Source organism: Oryzias melastigma, linkage group LG11 (assembly GCF_002922805.2).
Source record: "Oryzias melastigma strain HK-1 linkage group LG11, ASM292280v2, whole genome shotgun sequence".
Classification (NCBI taxonomy): domain Eukaryota; kingdom Metazoa; phylum Chordata; class Actinopteri; order Beloniformes; family Adrianichthyidae; genus Oryzias; species Oryzias melastigma.
The window spans coordinates 26,706,565-26,721,767 of NC_050522.1; the positions used below are offsets into that span (position 1 = coordinate 26,706,565).

The 15,203-nt window shown below is 41.6% G+C and overlaps 1 protein-coding gene across 1 annotated transcript in view; it reads left to right on the forward strand.

Moving 5' to 3' along the window:
• The first annotated feature begins 9,772 nt into the window (after positions 1-9,772).
• The window catches only part of pygo2 (pygopus homolog 2 (Drosophila)), a 7,965-nt gene continuing 2,534 nt past the window's right edge, over positions 9,773-15,203 (forward strand). The window contains exons 1-4 of the mRNA XM_024298235.2: positions 9,773-10,005; positions 13,088-13,291; positions 13,853-13,905; positions 14,892-15,198. Of these exons, the coding sequence (XP_024154003.1) occupies positions 13,243-13,291; positions 13,853-13,905; positions 14,892-15,198 (409 nt within the window). The 5' untranslated portion in view covers positions 9,773-10,005; positions 13,088-13,242. The remainder of the gene's footprint in view (positions 10,006-13,087; positions 13,292-13,852; positions 13,906-14,891; positions 15,199-15,203) is intronic.

Here is a 15,203-nt window from a genome sequence, read left to right on the forward strand (position 1 = left end):
CTGACTAAGCACATACACGTGGGGACGTCGCACAGTGGGGACCTTAGAGTGTGTGTGCATGTGTGTGTGCGTGTGTGTGCGTGTGTGTGCGTGTGTGTGCGGGGGTGTGTGTGTGCGTGTGTTGGGGTTTCCCGGACGTTTCCGTCTCTCACATCCGGCTCTTCTTGTTCCTCCAGACATAAACTGACCCAGATGTTTGACTTGGATCAGAACAGAAAAGTCCTTCAAAAGAGGGGGGGGGGGTGTAGGAGGGGGGTGCTCTTGCAGTCGCTGCAGCTGAGCTGCATCGTGGAGCTCCTCAGCTGGAGAGCAGCAGCTCAGAGGAATGCTCCGCCCCCTCCATGCCCCTCCCCCCATACTCCCAGAAAGCAGCTGCACCTCCTCACAGCTCCTCCTTACAGTCTGACGGAGAACCACAGGTTGAGCAGACGAGCCTCCTGCTCACCTGAGGACGGAACTAAACCTCCGTCTGATCAGCACAGGTGTGGAGAATCGGCAGCTGTGGGAGGGGCTTAGCAAGGCGGCTCCTGTGGTGATTGGTTGGTTTGTGTGAACACAGCAAACAGAACCGTTAACCGACTGTGGCCTGAAGGGGAACGGAGCAGCTGTGACAGGCGCCGCAGGTGTTTGTCCTCAGTCGGATCCGGAAAGGCCCGGTTCCTGACCGGATCACCCTGGAAAGGTCCAGCTGTGTTTTGTAATGTGTAACACACACACCAAAAACCCAGTGAGATCAGGTTCAGAACATTTGCATCATAACTGTGTCAAAGCAGCAAATGGGTTCCATGTGGCGGACTCCAAACACGAGGAAGAACATTCCAGAAAACATAATTGCTCTCAGAAGACATGAAGAATCGGTTCAGTCGGACACTGAAAATGTTTGAATGACGCCATCAATTTACAGAGAAAAGAGGAAAAGAATTTTGGATTGAAAACTTCTAAAGATTATTATCTGATTGCTTAGTCAGCATTCACACTACAGCGATTGTCCTGCTTTTTCAGCTCGTAAAAACTCAATCAAACTTTCAGTACAATCTTTCTATTAAAACGTTCAGCTCATTCAGGATTTTACTGCGTGTATTTTTAGTATTTATGAACTTTATTTGAAATATTGAGTAAAATATGCCCCAATTGAAATGAATGAGAAAGTCTTCAGATTTCAACATTTTCAGTAGATTTTCAACAAACTAAATATATTCATGGGATACGCTTTGATCTTTTAGAGTAATTTTCAAAAGATTTGGAGTTTAGCTAATATTTTAGCAACACGTTATGTTTTTGATTAATTTAGTTTACTGACGAATTTGAGACTATTTTGGAGTTTAGCTAGTACTTAAGCAATGCGCTAGCTTTTTGGCTAATTTGGAGTTTAGATAAAATTTTAGGAACATGCTAACGTTTTGGCTAATTTGTTATCCACTGTTGCTTTTATAAGCTAAATGAGAGTTTAGCTTAAGTTTTAGCAACAAGCTAACATTTTTGGACAATTTAGTTTACTTTTAAGCTATTTTGGAGTTTAGCTACAATTTAAGCAACACACTAAATATTTTTGCAAAATTGACATGTCTTAGTGATTTTAAGTAATTTACTACAAATTTTTCAGAAATTTAGGTCAACTTCAGCACTCTTTTATAATCCTTTTTGGACAATACTGTTGGTTTAGACAACCATGGTAAAACACGGCGGTGGTAGTCCACACGACTTTGAGAAATGATTTAAACTAAAGATTTCCTTTGACTCGTTTGATGGAAATGATGATAATTTCTGACACTTTGTTCCTAATTTGATCGGTGTTCATCTCGTTTTCATGGTAAAACCCTTCGCTCTCCTGTTGGGACTGTAAATCGTCGTAGGAGTAACGATGCGTTCACTGAACCGAGGACGTGTCGGCGTTTCCTGACCCGTTTAAGGTTCAGAAGTTTGTTTTGTTCTCATTCAGACGTTGGTTTGGAAAACAGGAAAATCTCCGGCTCTGATCCTTTCCACCCTCAGTGCAGCAGACAGAACCTCCACCCATGACCTCACCTGTGCAGGTGAGCTCCTCAGCAGGACAGGAACAGAGAGGAGATGAGCAAGACAAGCCCTGGCACCAGGACTGAGGCATCTGATAAGGACGGCAGGAGGACTTGGGTTACCGGCGCCGCAGGTCAAACGACACCCTGATGTCAAGCTGTGGCGTCCATCAGAGCGGGCGGCGCAGCCATCATGTCAGGCTGACACGGAATAGAGAGCGCCGTCCACGTGAGGACGGAGGGATCGGCAGGTTCTCATGGTCAGGAGATGAGCCCGGTTCTAGGAGGACCGGTTCTGACCAGAATGTAATACCTGGTGTCTGCAGACACCTGTGAATGTTCTCGTCTAAAACCAAATCAGATCCAGGATTATTCTAGATTCTCTCTGGATCAAAATCTGCTTTCTTACATTGAAGTGACAGAAATAAATCCTGAAAGAACTCTTGGATGATAACTGATAGTAAAAGACGAGTTAATATTGACAAACAACAACAACAAACTAAACATGTTTGTCAGTTTTAATGAACCAGATTCATAAACAGTCGACAGACATGAACCACAGAACTGATATTTATGTTTGACTCATAAAAACAGGAAATAAATGATCATAAATATGAATCAAAACTAACAATCAGTTTATCGTGTCGTGTTCCTGCTTTCATTTCAGCTTTAATATAAACCAAAGACTGTTTTAGAAAGACTTTAACACTCAGTATTTGGTTGTATCTTATTTTATTTTACTGGTTTTAATACATTTCTGTTTGTCGTGTATTTTATTAACTTTTGTTGTTTTATAGAATTGTATTTTTGTTCTTAACAAACTCAATTTATTTTTTATTTTTTTATTTTTATTCTGACAAAATTCTGGGTGGTGTTTCAAAGTGCTGTAATATTAACTACATTTCCCATCAGGCATCAGGAGAACTCGGATTCAAACTGTTGATGCGGAGGTTCGATTCCCTCTGGTTGACCTGATCTCAGAGGGCTGGGTCGGGGCGTTCAGACGCTGCTCCTCCGGTGGCCTGGACGGAGTCCGGCTGGAAGAATGCTCCGGTTCTGGAAGCTTCTTCTTCAGGATTCTGGAAGTGATGGAGGAACGTCTGGAGGCTGAAGCAGAAGAATCTGCTGCTTTTGAGATCAAATCTGGACGTTTTTCCTCAGTCCAGTCTGAGTTTTAGGGCCGACAAACAGGTTCAGGAGGGAGTTTGTGAGGTTAAACTTGGTCAGACCGTCGTGTCACTGCGTGATGTCTAACATTTCCAGCTCTCATCACAGCCAGAAGACTGATCTTAATCCACAGGGACTTCTTTGGTTTCTTTACTCATTTAAAATCTTCATTTCGCAGTTTTTACGCAGAAAACAAACTTTGAGAAAAGAGAGTTCTGTGAAGTTTAAAGCAGTGACCTCTAACCTTTAGACCTCATTAATAAAAGCACAAAGTCTTGGCGGCGAGTGGCGAGCGGCGGCGGAGGAGGAGGAGGAGGAGGAGGAGGAGGCGTCCTCCCCAGAGTCAAGGAGAAACAGATGCCAGACAGTTCTCAGCCTCAGATAACATCACAGCCGTGAATCAGGTAAAGGAGATATGTAAGAAAAGGAGGGAAGAAGAGAAGGAGGGTGTTTCTTTACCTGCAGCATCCCCGCGGTAACACTACGACTCTCTTTCTCTATTTTTGGAGCCGCGTTTACCTCCGTGCTGGAGAAACCGCGGCGCACGATCCAGATACGTTAGCCGTTTGTCCTCAACATGATCCTGAGGGAAAACTCAATCCTTTACGTCAGGGTGTCAAACTCGATCGCACAGGAGCCAAAATCCAAAACACAGCTGAGGTCAAGCAGGATAAACATTTATCAAACACTAAAACTACGTTTAAAACTTTAAAACTGTAACTTTTTATCATAATTATGAACCAGATATAAAGTATTACCTGTGATAATGCTGGAAGCTGAATGTGACAGCTGAAGATGCTAGTGCTGATAGTTGAAGATGCTGATAACCAGCTAAAATACAAATTAAAATGCTAAATGCAAAGTTAGAATAAAACACTAAAGAAAAAAAACTTAATTTAGCCAAAAAGCTAGCTGAAATATTAGCTAAACTCCAAAAGAGCCTAAAAAAATCTTAGTAAATGCTAAAATAGCCAAAAAGCTGCAGAATGCCAATTTTTAAAACTTTAAAACTGTAACTTTTTAACATAATTCTGAATAATAAAAATGCAGGAATATTATACCAGAATAAATCAACTTAAACCTTAAATAACTTTAATATTTTACTCTCCATAAAATATATTTTGTCAAAATGATACAAGTTAGAAATATAACAAGATAACATCGGGTCATTAATAACAATAAAATAAAATGACCTGGAGGGCCGGATAGAATGACCTGGAGGGCCGGATGCGGCCCCCGGGCCGTGACTTCTCAGTCTGACTTCCTTCGTTTTATTTGTTGATTGTCCTTTTTAAAGTGAAAAACACTTTTAGTTTCATTATTGTAGATTTATTCACACAATTTAGAAGAAAATCTTCAGATTTTATCATTAGATTGAAGATTCTTCTCCTCCATGAAAACAGCAGATGTGTCTCCACTGAAGGAAACTGATGAATGTCCCAAAATGAAGCTTCACTTCTGAGGTTATTCGTGTGATTTCAGGTTTTATTGTCAGACTTTCACTTTCACTAATAAAAACCCCTTGAAAAGTAAAAAAAAAATGACATCATAACAGAGCAGTTTTTCAAAATAAAGCGTTTGTTGTTGTGAGAAGACTTGATGTTTCATACAAACCAATATTCCAGAACCAGAGTCCAGATCGGTTTGGCTGAAGTTTCCGTGTGAGCGGTCAAACAGTCGGCTCCTTCATCAAACATGGAGCTGAATCACCCTCTGCTCAAACGACCCCATTCACAGCTCAGATGAGTGGGAGTGGGTTCAGTCTTCATGAGGACCTGAAGCTGCTGGTTTGGTGAAAAACGTTTCAGTGAATCCAGACTGTCTGCAGTTCACCGGAGCGCCACTAGAGGGAGACAGAGAGCTTCACTTCTCCTGGTTTCTTCCTGAAAATGTTCAGAATAAAAGCAGCAGCAGCTTTAGCGGGCTGCTCATTTGTCTTTTAAATTAAGAACTTTATTGAACATCACACACATTTACAAATTCCACAGACCATCAGTGGTTCGATTCCCCGCTCGGGTCACAAAGAGAACTCCAGTTCACATGCAAAACAGCAGCTGCAGCGCTTTGCATCAAAGTAAAAACATGCAAAGCGGCGATCCATGGACGTCACACGCGCTCACGTGGCAGCAGGGACCGGGCAGCAGCATCATGTGCTCCGCCCCGGTGAACGGCAGACTCCGGGTGCAGTAGCTCCACCCGGGATGCTGGGGAACACGCAGCAGCTGTGGACCAGCGTGTAGCCGCTTTCCTTGGTCAGCGCCACTTTGGTGTGAACGCAGTCCTGGTCGTCCTGAGACGGGAGGACAGCATGTGAACGCACAAAAACAGCTGAAAACAGGCTCAAACTTTTGACTCTTGGGCCAAAAATTGTTCTAAAATTGGACAAAAGGGTCAGATCAGGAGAGTTGTGTTAATCCGATGAATGTGTTTTAAACTGAATATTGTGTAGTTTTTATCTCAGAACTGTAGCGTTTGTTCTCATTTGAGTGACATGTGCATCAAAGGGTCGAGGTCCTTCAAAAACGTTCTTGTGGTTCTGAGGTGATCAGAAAAAAGACAGAAACACAACATCTCTTCCACAGTGCAGAAGGACTCCCTGCAGCTTCGCAAAGATCTGTCTGTGGCAGAGGTCTGCAACCTGCGGCTCCGGAGCCACTTGTGGCTCTTTAGTTAGAATAAAAGGTTTTTTTTAAGTAAGAGTAAAACAAAGGTGAACTAGAAATGCGGTATTACCTACGATAAAGCAAGAGAAAGTGGCTGCTGAAGATGCTAGAGCTGATAGCTAAAAATGCTAAAGCCAAAGGCTTGAAAAAATATTAGCTAAATGCTACATTATCAAAAACATGGAAATGTAATTTTGACAGAACACTTAGCACATTGTTAAAATATTAGCTAAACTCCAAATTAGGCCCCAAAAATGTAAACGTATCTAAATTACCCAAAACAGCCTAATGCCAAAATGTTAGCCAAAATTTTAAATTAGCCAAAAAACATTTAAATGTATCTAAATTAGCTAAAACAGCTAGCACGATGCTAAAATATTAGCCAAACTCCAAATTAGTTCAAACAAATGTAAACGTATCTACACTATCCAGCTACTACTATAAAAGTACAAATTACTGTTGATTTTTTTGCATAAATAAAGTAGAATCATAAAAAGGACAAAAGCATTTTTTCATCATAGGAAATAATTTATAACTTTTGACGGATATTCTTGTGACTTCCTTTCAAAATAAAAGACATCCTGTGCCGAGTTTAAAGAGAGAAAACTGAAGATGAGCAGCTTTTTCTGTAGAATAAATAGACATTTCTCCACTAGAAGAGACTTCAACCTCGACTTCATGTCAGCAGAACAACCTGCTCAGGTTCAGCTGCACTTCCAGCTCCCCTCACTTGAGGGCGATGGAGAGCAGCTCGCTGGTCTGTCTGCAGGACCGCAGCTGAAGCTCCGCAGAATAAAGATTCTTAATGTCTCACAGAGACGAACGCAGCAGAACTACGTACAGAAAGAGATTTAATCTGATCAGAACCGGATTACATGAACAGAAAAATGAAGTAACTAAATAGGGGTGGGGTTATATAAGTTCACTTCTTTTCAAGCAATCAATCAAACTCTACTTGACTTTAGTTAATATTCACTACATCTAATGAATCAAATGTGACATAAGTGTGTTTTTGTTTGTTTGTTTTCTATTTCCTAATTAATACATCAGTATTTCTGTAATGAGTTTGAAATATTTTAGTGTTTTGTTCTGTATTCTTCACAATCTGTTTAAAATCAATCAAAAAATCCTTTTAGGACTGAATTGTTCAAAGATTCCTTCATTTTCCAGTTTCAACATAATTATATATATATATTGGTTGAAACTCTGATACCAGTCTGGTTATTTCTAATTATGTTGATTTATCTACAGAAAATCTGAATCAGCAAAACTCTGAATCAAACTTTATTTTTAAAGCACTTCTCACACAACGATTAAAACCATTAAAAAGGTAGAATACAGAATATTCGGAGGTTTCCTCAGAATTCAGATTCTGATGTCATCTGCTGCACTGGTTTAAGGTCGATGACATCATCAGTCTTCCTCTGGATGACCTCATCTCCTCACGGCGTTCGGTCCTCACTTCCTCTGCCGGCTGCAGCAGCATCCTGCTGAATGGAGCGGATCGTCTCCCTCTTCCAATTCAAAGGCTTGAGCGGTGAAGGGAAGCGCGGCCTGTGATTGGTCGATCAGCCGGCCTGTTTCCTGGATGCTGGGAAGTTTTGATGAATGTCCGTGATGGCCACATTTCCTCGTCAGATAATCCCATCAGGATGAAGGAAGCGTGGACGGGAGACTGCGCCCATTGTCCGAGTGGAACACGGTTGCCGTAGCAACACTAGGGGGTGTAACTCAGAGCACCGCTGGGGGGGCGGTTCTGCTTCAGAGAAGAAACGGTGTTCACCTGTGGTTATCATTTGCTGGGCGTCGTAATGCTCCATGTAGCCGTCGCTCTTAACGCCTGGCTCCGCCCCCCCCGCTGATCCCTGGTCCTCTGAGCATCAAACGGATCTGCATAATCCTCCAGGATGATCAGCTGTATGTATTCTCATTCATTCTCATATTTAGCTCTCTGAGCTGTTTGGTGCAGTGTGATTCAGGTGTTGTTCCTCTTTCCCAGATTCCAGGATCGCCCGTGCTCCTGTTCTTGGCCGTGGACCTCATCTCTGGCTCACCTTGGCTGTGGACGGGTACAAGGAGACCTGGACCTGGACTGTTTTTAATGAGCTGGTCTACAGGGGGGGACAGAGGGGACATCACCTGGGGGAGACGAAGGTGGCTGCAGACAGGGGCGGATTTATCATTAGGCAAAGGTGGGCGGTCGCCTGGGGCCCCCAACACTCAAGGGGGCCCAAGCTGAAAATTGAGCTAAAGTGTCTAAAATAAATCATTATTTAATCATGTCATTTAAAGAAAATCCCCCAAGTCCCAGACTGATCATGTGACAGTGTTTCATCCTCCTGAGTGGTTCATAAATTAGAGTTTAATAGATTTTGTTTCTCTTAACCAAAATAATGTCTAGGAAGGTCATTCCTGTAACATTTCAGTTTTTTATGCTTATCAAAAGGATTTTTGACATGAATGCTTTCTAAAAGTGGATCAGTAATGAAGTTATTTAACATTTCACCAAAACAACGTAAAAAGTGAAACATCAAATCAATTAACAAAATCCAGGCCCGGCCTTGGGCCGCATGGGGTCTCTCCTGGGGGGTCTGGATGGCTCCCCGAGGCTCACGTCTGCTTTGGAGTTCTCCCAGACGGTCCCGTCCTGGTGGGACACGGATCTCTGCTCGGATCCGCAGAGGAGTTCTGCTCAAATCTGTAACCGGTGGCACAAAAATCCCTTCATACATAACCAAACCTGTTACTCAAATGACAGAAACATGTGAATTCATGTAACAATCTGTAGTAATCTTAAAAACTAAACAATGTGTTCGTAGATCTGTGATAAATATGTTATAAACATTTCAGAAACATTGTAATAACCTTTTCTGATGATGATTATAAAGTAATCTATTTGACCTGCACCTTTAGGAAAAATGTAAATTATTTAATGAAGTAAAACATATAAGGGGTGAGAATAGAAGTTCACCTCCTTTTCATGGATTAATAAAACTCAACACATTCATTTCATGTGTCGTGTGAACAAATATTTCTATTTGAGAATATTTATAATGACCTGATTGTGGTGAAGGATCTGTTTTTCTTTGAGTTTTTCCCCAGGTTTGTGATTAATTCGTTCATTTGTTTTAATCGATCCTCAGCCCTAATATAAATGTACATTTATTTAGTCTTCTTTACCAGGTCATCACTCCAAAAGAGAATTTGTTGTGAAATGTGAAATTTTAAAAAAGCTACTTTGGAAAATATTGATTTTGAAATTAGAGTTTGTGGGGAAAAAACATTATTATAATGATATACAGGCTAAAAAATATTTATTACAATAAATGGTTATTATTATAACAAGTTTTTATAAAACAATAAGCATGTTTTTAAAACAAAAAATTACATTTATTTAATAATAATATGGCTAATTTTAATTTTTTGTACAGGTTTTTCACAATTTCATGATCTTTTGATATATTTAAAAGATTTTATTGGTTGATTGCCCGATTGAATAAGGTCATATTTACTTAATTATGAACAGTTTGGTGCTCCATGCCGACTAAAATAAAATTGAAATATATAAAATGTAACTTTTATTGTTTGACTGTTGTAAATAAATCATTTCCACGTGTTTGATAGTCGTCTGATCATCATATTTTGATGTCCAATAACTAAACACGCTGAATTTGCTGCAGAGGTTTAATGAAATTGTCATAGTTTTAAAGAGAATTCCTGATCCACGGTCCGCTCGGAGCGGCTCCACCGGTGAGAGACGAGGGTGGGATTCCGGTCCACTTCTGCACATATATGAAACTAACGGACATCGACAAGATTTTATCATCTGTGGGGAAACTTTCACAAGATTTCTTTTATAAAGTTTTTTATTGTTTTGGTCGTTTTTTCATTGTTTATTGGTTGAAATGGAGTCAGTATCTCCGACAAACCCCCCCGTTTCTGTCCCGACATGCGCCCGTCCTCCGCGCTCGCTGCTGCTGCTGATCCCTCTTTGTCCGGTAGCGACAGCAGGCCATGGTAATTATGGCCAAATTTGCGTTTTTGAATGAATTATAGTCGAGCGGTGGATCATCCGGCTCACACCGCGCGAGGACGGCGTTACTGGCGATGACACACCGGAAGGTGTCAGTTTAAAGGACAGCGCAGCGAGCGACGGAGAAAGGGTACAGTTTGCCTCCACGACAGACTGCGAGATGGCTAGCCATCTTCAGCTAACGTTAGCTGCTCGGCTAACATTAGCATAAACACACATCCGAACCTAGACGAGTCATAGACATCACACGTGGCGGGAAACATTTCTGTTATGATGTGAATGTTCAGCCACTCCACACAAACTGCAGGTAAAGGTCTAACGTAGCGACTGGCGGGTAAATCCCATCGCTGCTAGCTAGCACATTGAGTAACGTGGCTAGCTAGCACAGGCAGCACTAGCATGGTTAGCTAGGTGAGTTTAAGCACACATCTGTAAGTCATTATTTTAAAGAAGTTCGGGGACGTAGTAGCCTCTACATCCGGACAGTTTGCGGCTCGTTCTGCGGATGGAAGTGGCTCATTCCTAAGAACCGAACCCGGTTCTGCTCGGCGTTAGCCGTGCGGGTTTACCTGACGTTTACTGGGTGACCAGATCCCGGTGTGACAGACACCAGAACGGAGAACGTGCAGCTGCAAAGGGTTTGAGCAGACCTGGGCCGGCGTTACACGAGCAGCTGATGGGAAAAGGGGTTTTTATCATCGTGAGAGGTGACCCTAAGATGTCAAAGTGAACAACACTGGACAAAAGCACAACATGAACCACAACAGCGAGGAGACACACCGACACGCATTCACAAGTGAAGCCAGTGGCATGCAGAAACATTTTACTTTACACTGCTGATTCCCATGTTTGCTTTTGTTCTTTTTTAGTTTGTTTTTAAGGAAAATGTCGGTTGTGCTTCTGGATGGATGACTGTAAATCTGATTTATGGTAAAATGTTTTTACTGTAGGACAGGGGTCTGCAACCTGATTCTCTGAAGCCACATGCCGCTCTTTTCCCTCCATTCTCCCTGGATTCTAAGAAAAATGCAAACAATTTGAATAAATTATGTTCTTTAATACCGGTTCATTTCCTTTAATTATTATTTTAATTTATGCTTAGATTTTTAGCACAACTGAGTGAAATGATGGTAAAAGGTTTAATCAGAGCAGATTATTATCATATTATCTTATGGTGTGAATGCTGAGTCAACCTTCACACTGTAGTGATTCTTCAGCTCCTTTCTGTTTTTCAGCTTGTAAAAACTGGGGGTGTAACAAATCGCAAAACTCGCCGTTCGGATCATGTCACGGTTTTAGGGTCACGGTTCAGATCAGTAAAAAGTAAAAAAATAATGAGATAAAAGCCTAAAATTACTCTTGAAAAGTTTCAAAACATACATTTGTTAAAACATGTATACAGTTCTTCAAAGCATAAATATACTCTCATATATGATAAGATATAAAATATAAAAAACATTTGCTGATTGAGGGATAGTTATAAAAACAAAATATCTTTGAATTTTGGACACAAAATGATATTATTTGGTCCTAGCGGATTTTTTTGAAACAGTTTGAAGATTTCATTATTTAAAATAATAAAAATGATCCGTAGAACATGTCCAGGTGAGGCACCGCCCTGCCTGCTTTTGCTGGTGGTTCATGACACCTTTTGCTTGCCATACTGCCCTCCCTTTTATAGACGGAGCAGCGGCTGTCCGGCCACAGCGGGACAGCCGCTGCTCCTCACGGAAAGATTCTCTGAACCCAGACATGGAGACGTGCACCGATGCTTTTATTCAGCTCTTCAAAATGCTCCATGCATGTTCCAGACCGTGGCCACTGATCCGTACGGACCACAGGTTATCCGTCATCTGGTACACCCCTAGTAAAAACTCAAACTTTCAGTGATTTCATCAATCTTTGTATCAAAACAATCACCTCGTTCAGGACTTTAGTGCTCATATTTTTGGTATTCATAAACTTAATAGTTTATGAAATATTGAGTAAAATACGAAATGAAGGAGAAAGTCTTCTAATTTCAACATTTTAAGTAGATTAGCTAAAAAAAAACCTTTAATATATTCATGGGTTATGTTTTCATCTTTACAGTCATTTTCATAGCATTTGGAGTTTAGCTTCTATTCTAGCAACATGCTAACGTTTTTGTTAACTTGTTATCTACTAAGGTTTTTATAGGCTAATTTGGAGTTTAGCTTCTATCTTAGCAACAGGCTAACAGTTTTGGCTAATTTAGTTTACTGAGGAAATTTTGGCTATTTTGGAGTTTAGCTAGTATTTAAGCAACGAGTTAGCTTTTTTTTCTGATTTAGCATTTTCTACGTTTTTTTGGGCTAACTTAGAGTTTAGCTCATATTTAAGTAACACTAAATATTTTTGCATAATTGACATGTATTGGGGATTTTACAACAATTTTACAACAAATTTTCAGACATTTAGGTCAACTTCAGCGCTCTTTCATATTTCTTTTACGAAATATCCAGTCTTTTAGCAAATTTAACATTTTTCAAATACCTTTTGCATTTTCAGCAAATCCCTTCATCAATTACAGTAAATTGCGTTACCATTTTCAGCAAAAAGTTTCAGCATCTTCAGCGACTGTTTTCAGCCAAAAGCAATAGCATTGTCGCAGCTAATGCAACTTTTCTGGTTGCATTTAGTTTAATTTGTTTTGTATTCTACACCAAAGTTGTGTTTATATTCAATCGTAAACGGAGGAAAAAGAAGGAGGAACATCAAAGTCACAATGATAGAAAAGACGTTTTTGCATTTTTAGTTGAAGTAAATCTGCAGCTGGAGGTTCTGATCAAATACAGGATGCATTTTATTTTGAAAGGAACTGCTTTCAAAATGAGCTAATTTAATAAAGAAAAACTCAATTTTAGAGATTATTTTCAAGCTATAGCTCTTTAAAGAATGAGTTAATGGCCATAAAAACATCAAGTATATTTTTCTAACCTTAAGGTGAAAGTTTGCGGCTCTCGTTGGGTTTTAGTTCATAAGAAACTGGATCATTTGGATCTTCTAGCATTAAAGGTTGCAGACTCCTGGTTTAGGATCTTATTCCTACAATTAAACTTATTTTTCTTTGTACAATTGATGTTTAGCTTAAATGTTGACTCAAGTGTGGAAAAATCAAATAACTGAGCTACTTTATTATTTTTCTTTGGGGTCTTTTTATGATTTGTTTTCTTTTTGTGTTTTGTGTCCAGTGTTGTTTTTCACACCTCAGGGCCACCGTAGACATGACCTGAAGGCTGATTCCAGCTAGCTGGCTCGTAGCCTTCAAGACGTCGTCATTTTTAACTTTTTTTTTCCCTTGCATATGAACGGTGATATGCCACTTCACCGACAGCCATATTAGATAATGGCTGCCGAATCGGGGAGACTACTGGCGGGACAAGGAAAACGAAAAGGTAGGCCTCAATTTCACCCATCTCCCAAACAGATCGGAATCATCCATTACTGCGCTGCTGCAACGGGCTGCACTGGTGCTGTTAGCAACTGTCGCCCCCCATGTGTAACCTTCACGGTGTCCGCGGTGGCGGCTGCTCCTCGCAGAGTGGATCTGTGCTCAATCTTGCTATGAGTGTATCTTCAGCTCCGTTTCCTTGTTCTCATGTCCCAGTCTTTCCCTGTTCTCCTCATTGACCTTACCTCTTCTGTTTGCGGCCCCTCCCCCTGCCTGGGTCATTGGGTCCGCCGGGTCATTTGCGGTTCGGGGCTTCATAACTTGGTGATGAGAACGCCTGGATGTTCAGCATTTTGTCCTCATGCCAGTCAGTCTATGTCACATCATTGAATCCATTTCAACTTGTTGGACTCCAAAAGATCTGCGAGGTCTAAAGCTGCTCCACTCTGTCACTAAGGGGTACTGGCCGATCCAAAACTTCTGCGGCTCCGGAGTGATTGACCCGTGATTTGGATGCGACTTTCTCGTGGTTTATGTTTCCACCTTTTCTCATTTATCGTTTCAGCATCACAGATGAAGAGCCCGGAGAAAAAAAAGACCAGAAAGTCCACGACTCAGGTACGGCGTGCCGTCGGACTCATGGGTCCAATCCCAATTCCTCCCTTCTCCCTTCCCCTCCAGTTGAAGGGGCACATGTGTCCGGAAGTTTTATTTATTTTAAATCCGACCCTCCAAGCAGAGAGATACAAAGTCCTCCGTTGCGAAGGTAAACGGCGCCGCGCTGAGAAGCGCTCTGAACCTCTGACGCTTATATTTACCGTATTTTCTGGAGTATAAGTCACAGTTTTTTCATAGTCTAGGTGCGACTTATACTCAGGAGCGATTTATTTGCTTGTGTTTTTTTTAAGACATGAATAGGCTCATGTATTTGTTGTTTTCCTTGTAAACACCGGTAACAACCAATAGAGGGCGCTGCATCTGAGTAGAACTATTTACTACTGACAGAAGAACAAACATGGAAGAGAATCGGATTGTTTTCCTTATGAATGGTTTTCTTCTTCTGGATTAGACATTTTTCGCTCTTCCAACTTATACTCCAGTAAATACGGTAAATGTAAGTAATGACTTTTAGTTGTAGACCTTTTGAAAGTTATAAAACTGCTGTTGCAGTGCTCAGCATAAATGAGTACACCCTCTTTAAAAAGTACCACTTTAATCAGTAGCTTAATGAGCAAAAGATCAACTTCCAAACTTTGAGTTTCATTGTACACTTGTTGAACTCCAAAACATGAAACTTTCATGTATCTCCTAGAAAAGGTTGATTCTGTAAAGACACTAAAGGTTCACTGGAGAACGTAGAGGGATGTACTCGTATATGCTGAGTACTGTATGTATATTTGAGTGCTGGAAGCTCGGCGCTAATGCTAGCAGACCGCCCATTATTGGCGAGGCCATTGACCGAAAATGACGTCTGAATTCAGAGACCCTATTTTTCCGTGACTCTCTGTTTAACTCTCCGCTACATGAAGGGAGACGGAAGAATTCGGATTCGTGGTTTGTTCCTCCAGAGAACGCCGTTGCTAACCGTGACTTTTTCTCCTCAGACGACGGGGTTCTCCCACCTGACAGAGTTCGCCCCGCCCCCCACGCCCATGGTTGACCACCTGGTTGCCTCCAACCCATTTGATGATGACTTCGGACCTCCGTCTCGACCGAGCGGTGCCGTTGGACCCGGTGGCGCTCCGTTTCTCCCCAGTCCCGGTGGCGGTGGTGGACCCATGTACGGGGGCAGGATGGGCACAGGGATGACCCTGATGGGGGGCCCGGGAGGACCAGGAAGCGGTTCTGGGCGCAGGCTGCCTTTTGGACCTCCGTCCAACGCCGGGCCGCACCACCAGCTGGGCTTTGAAAGGATG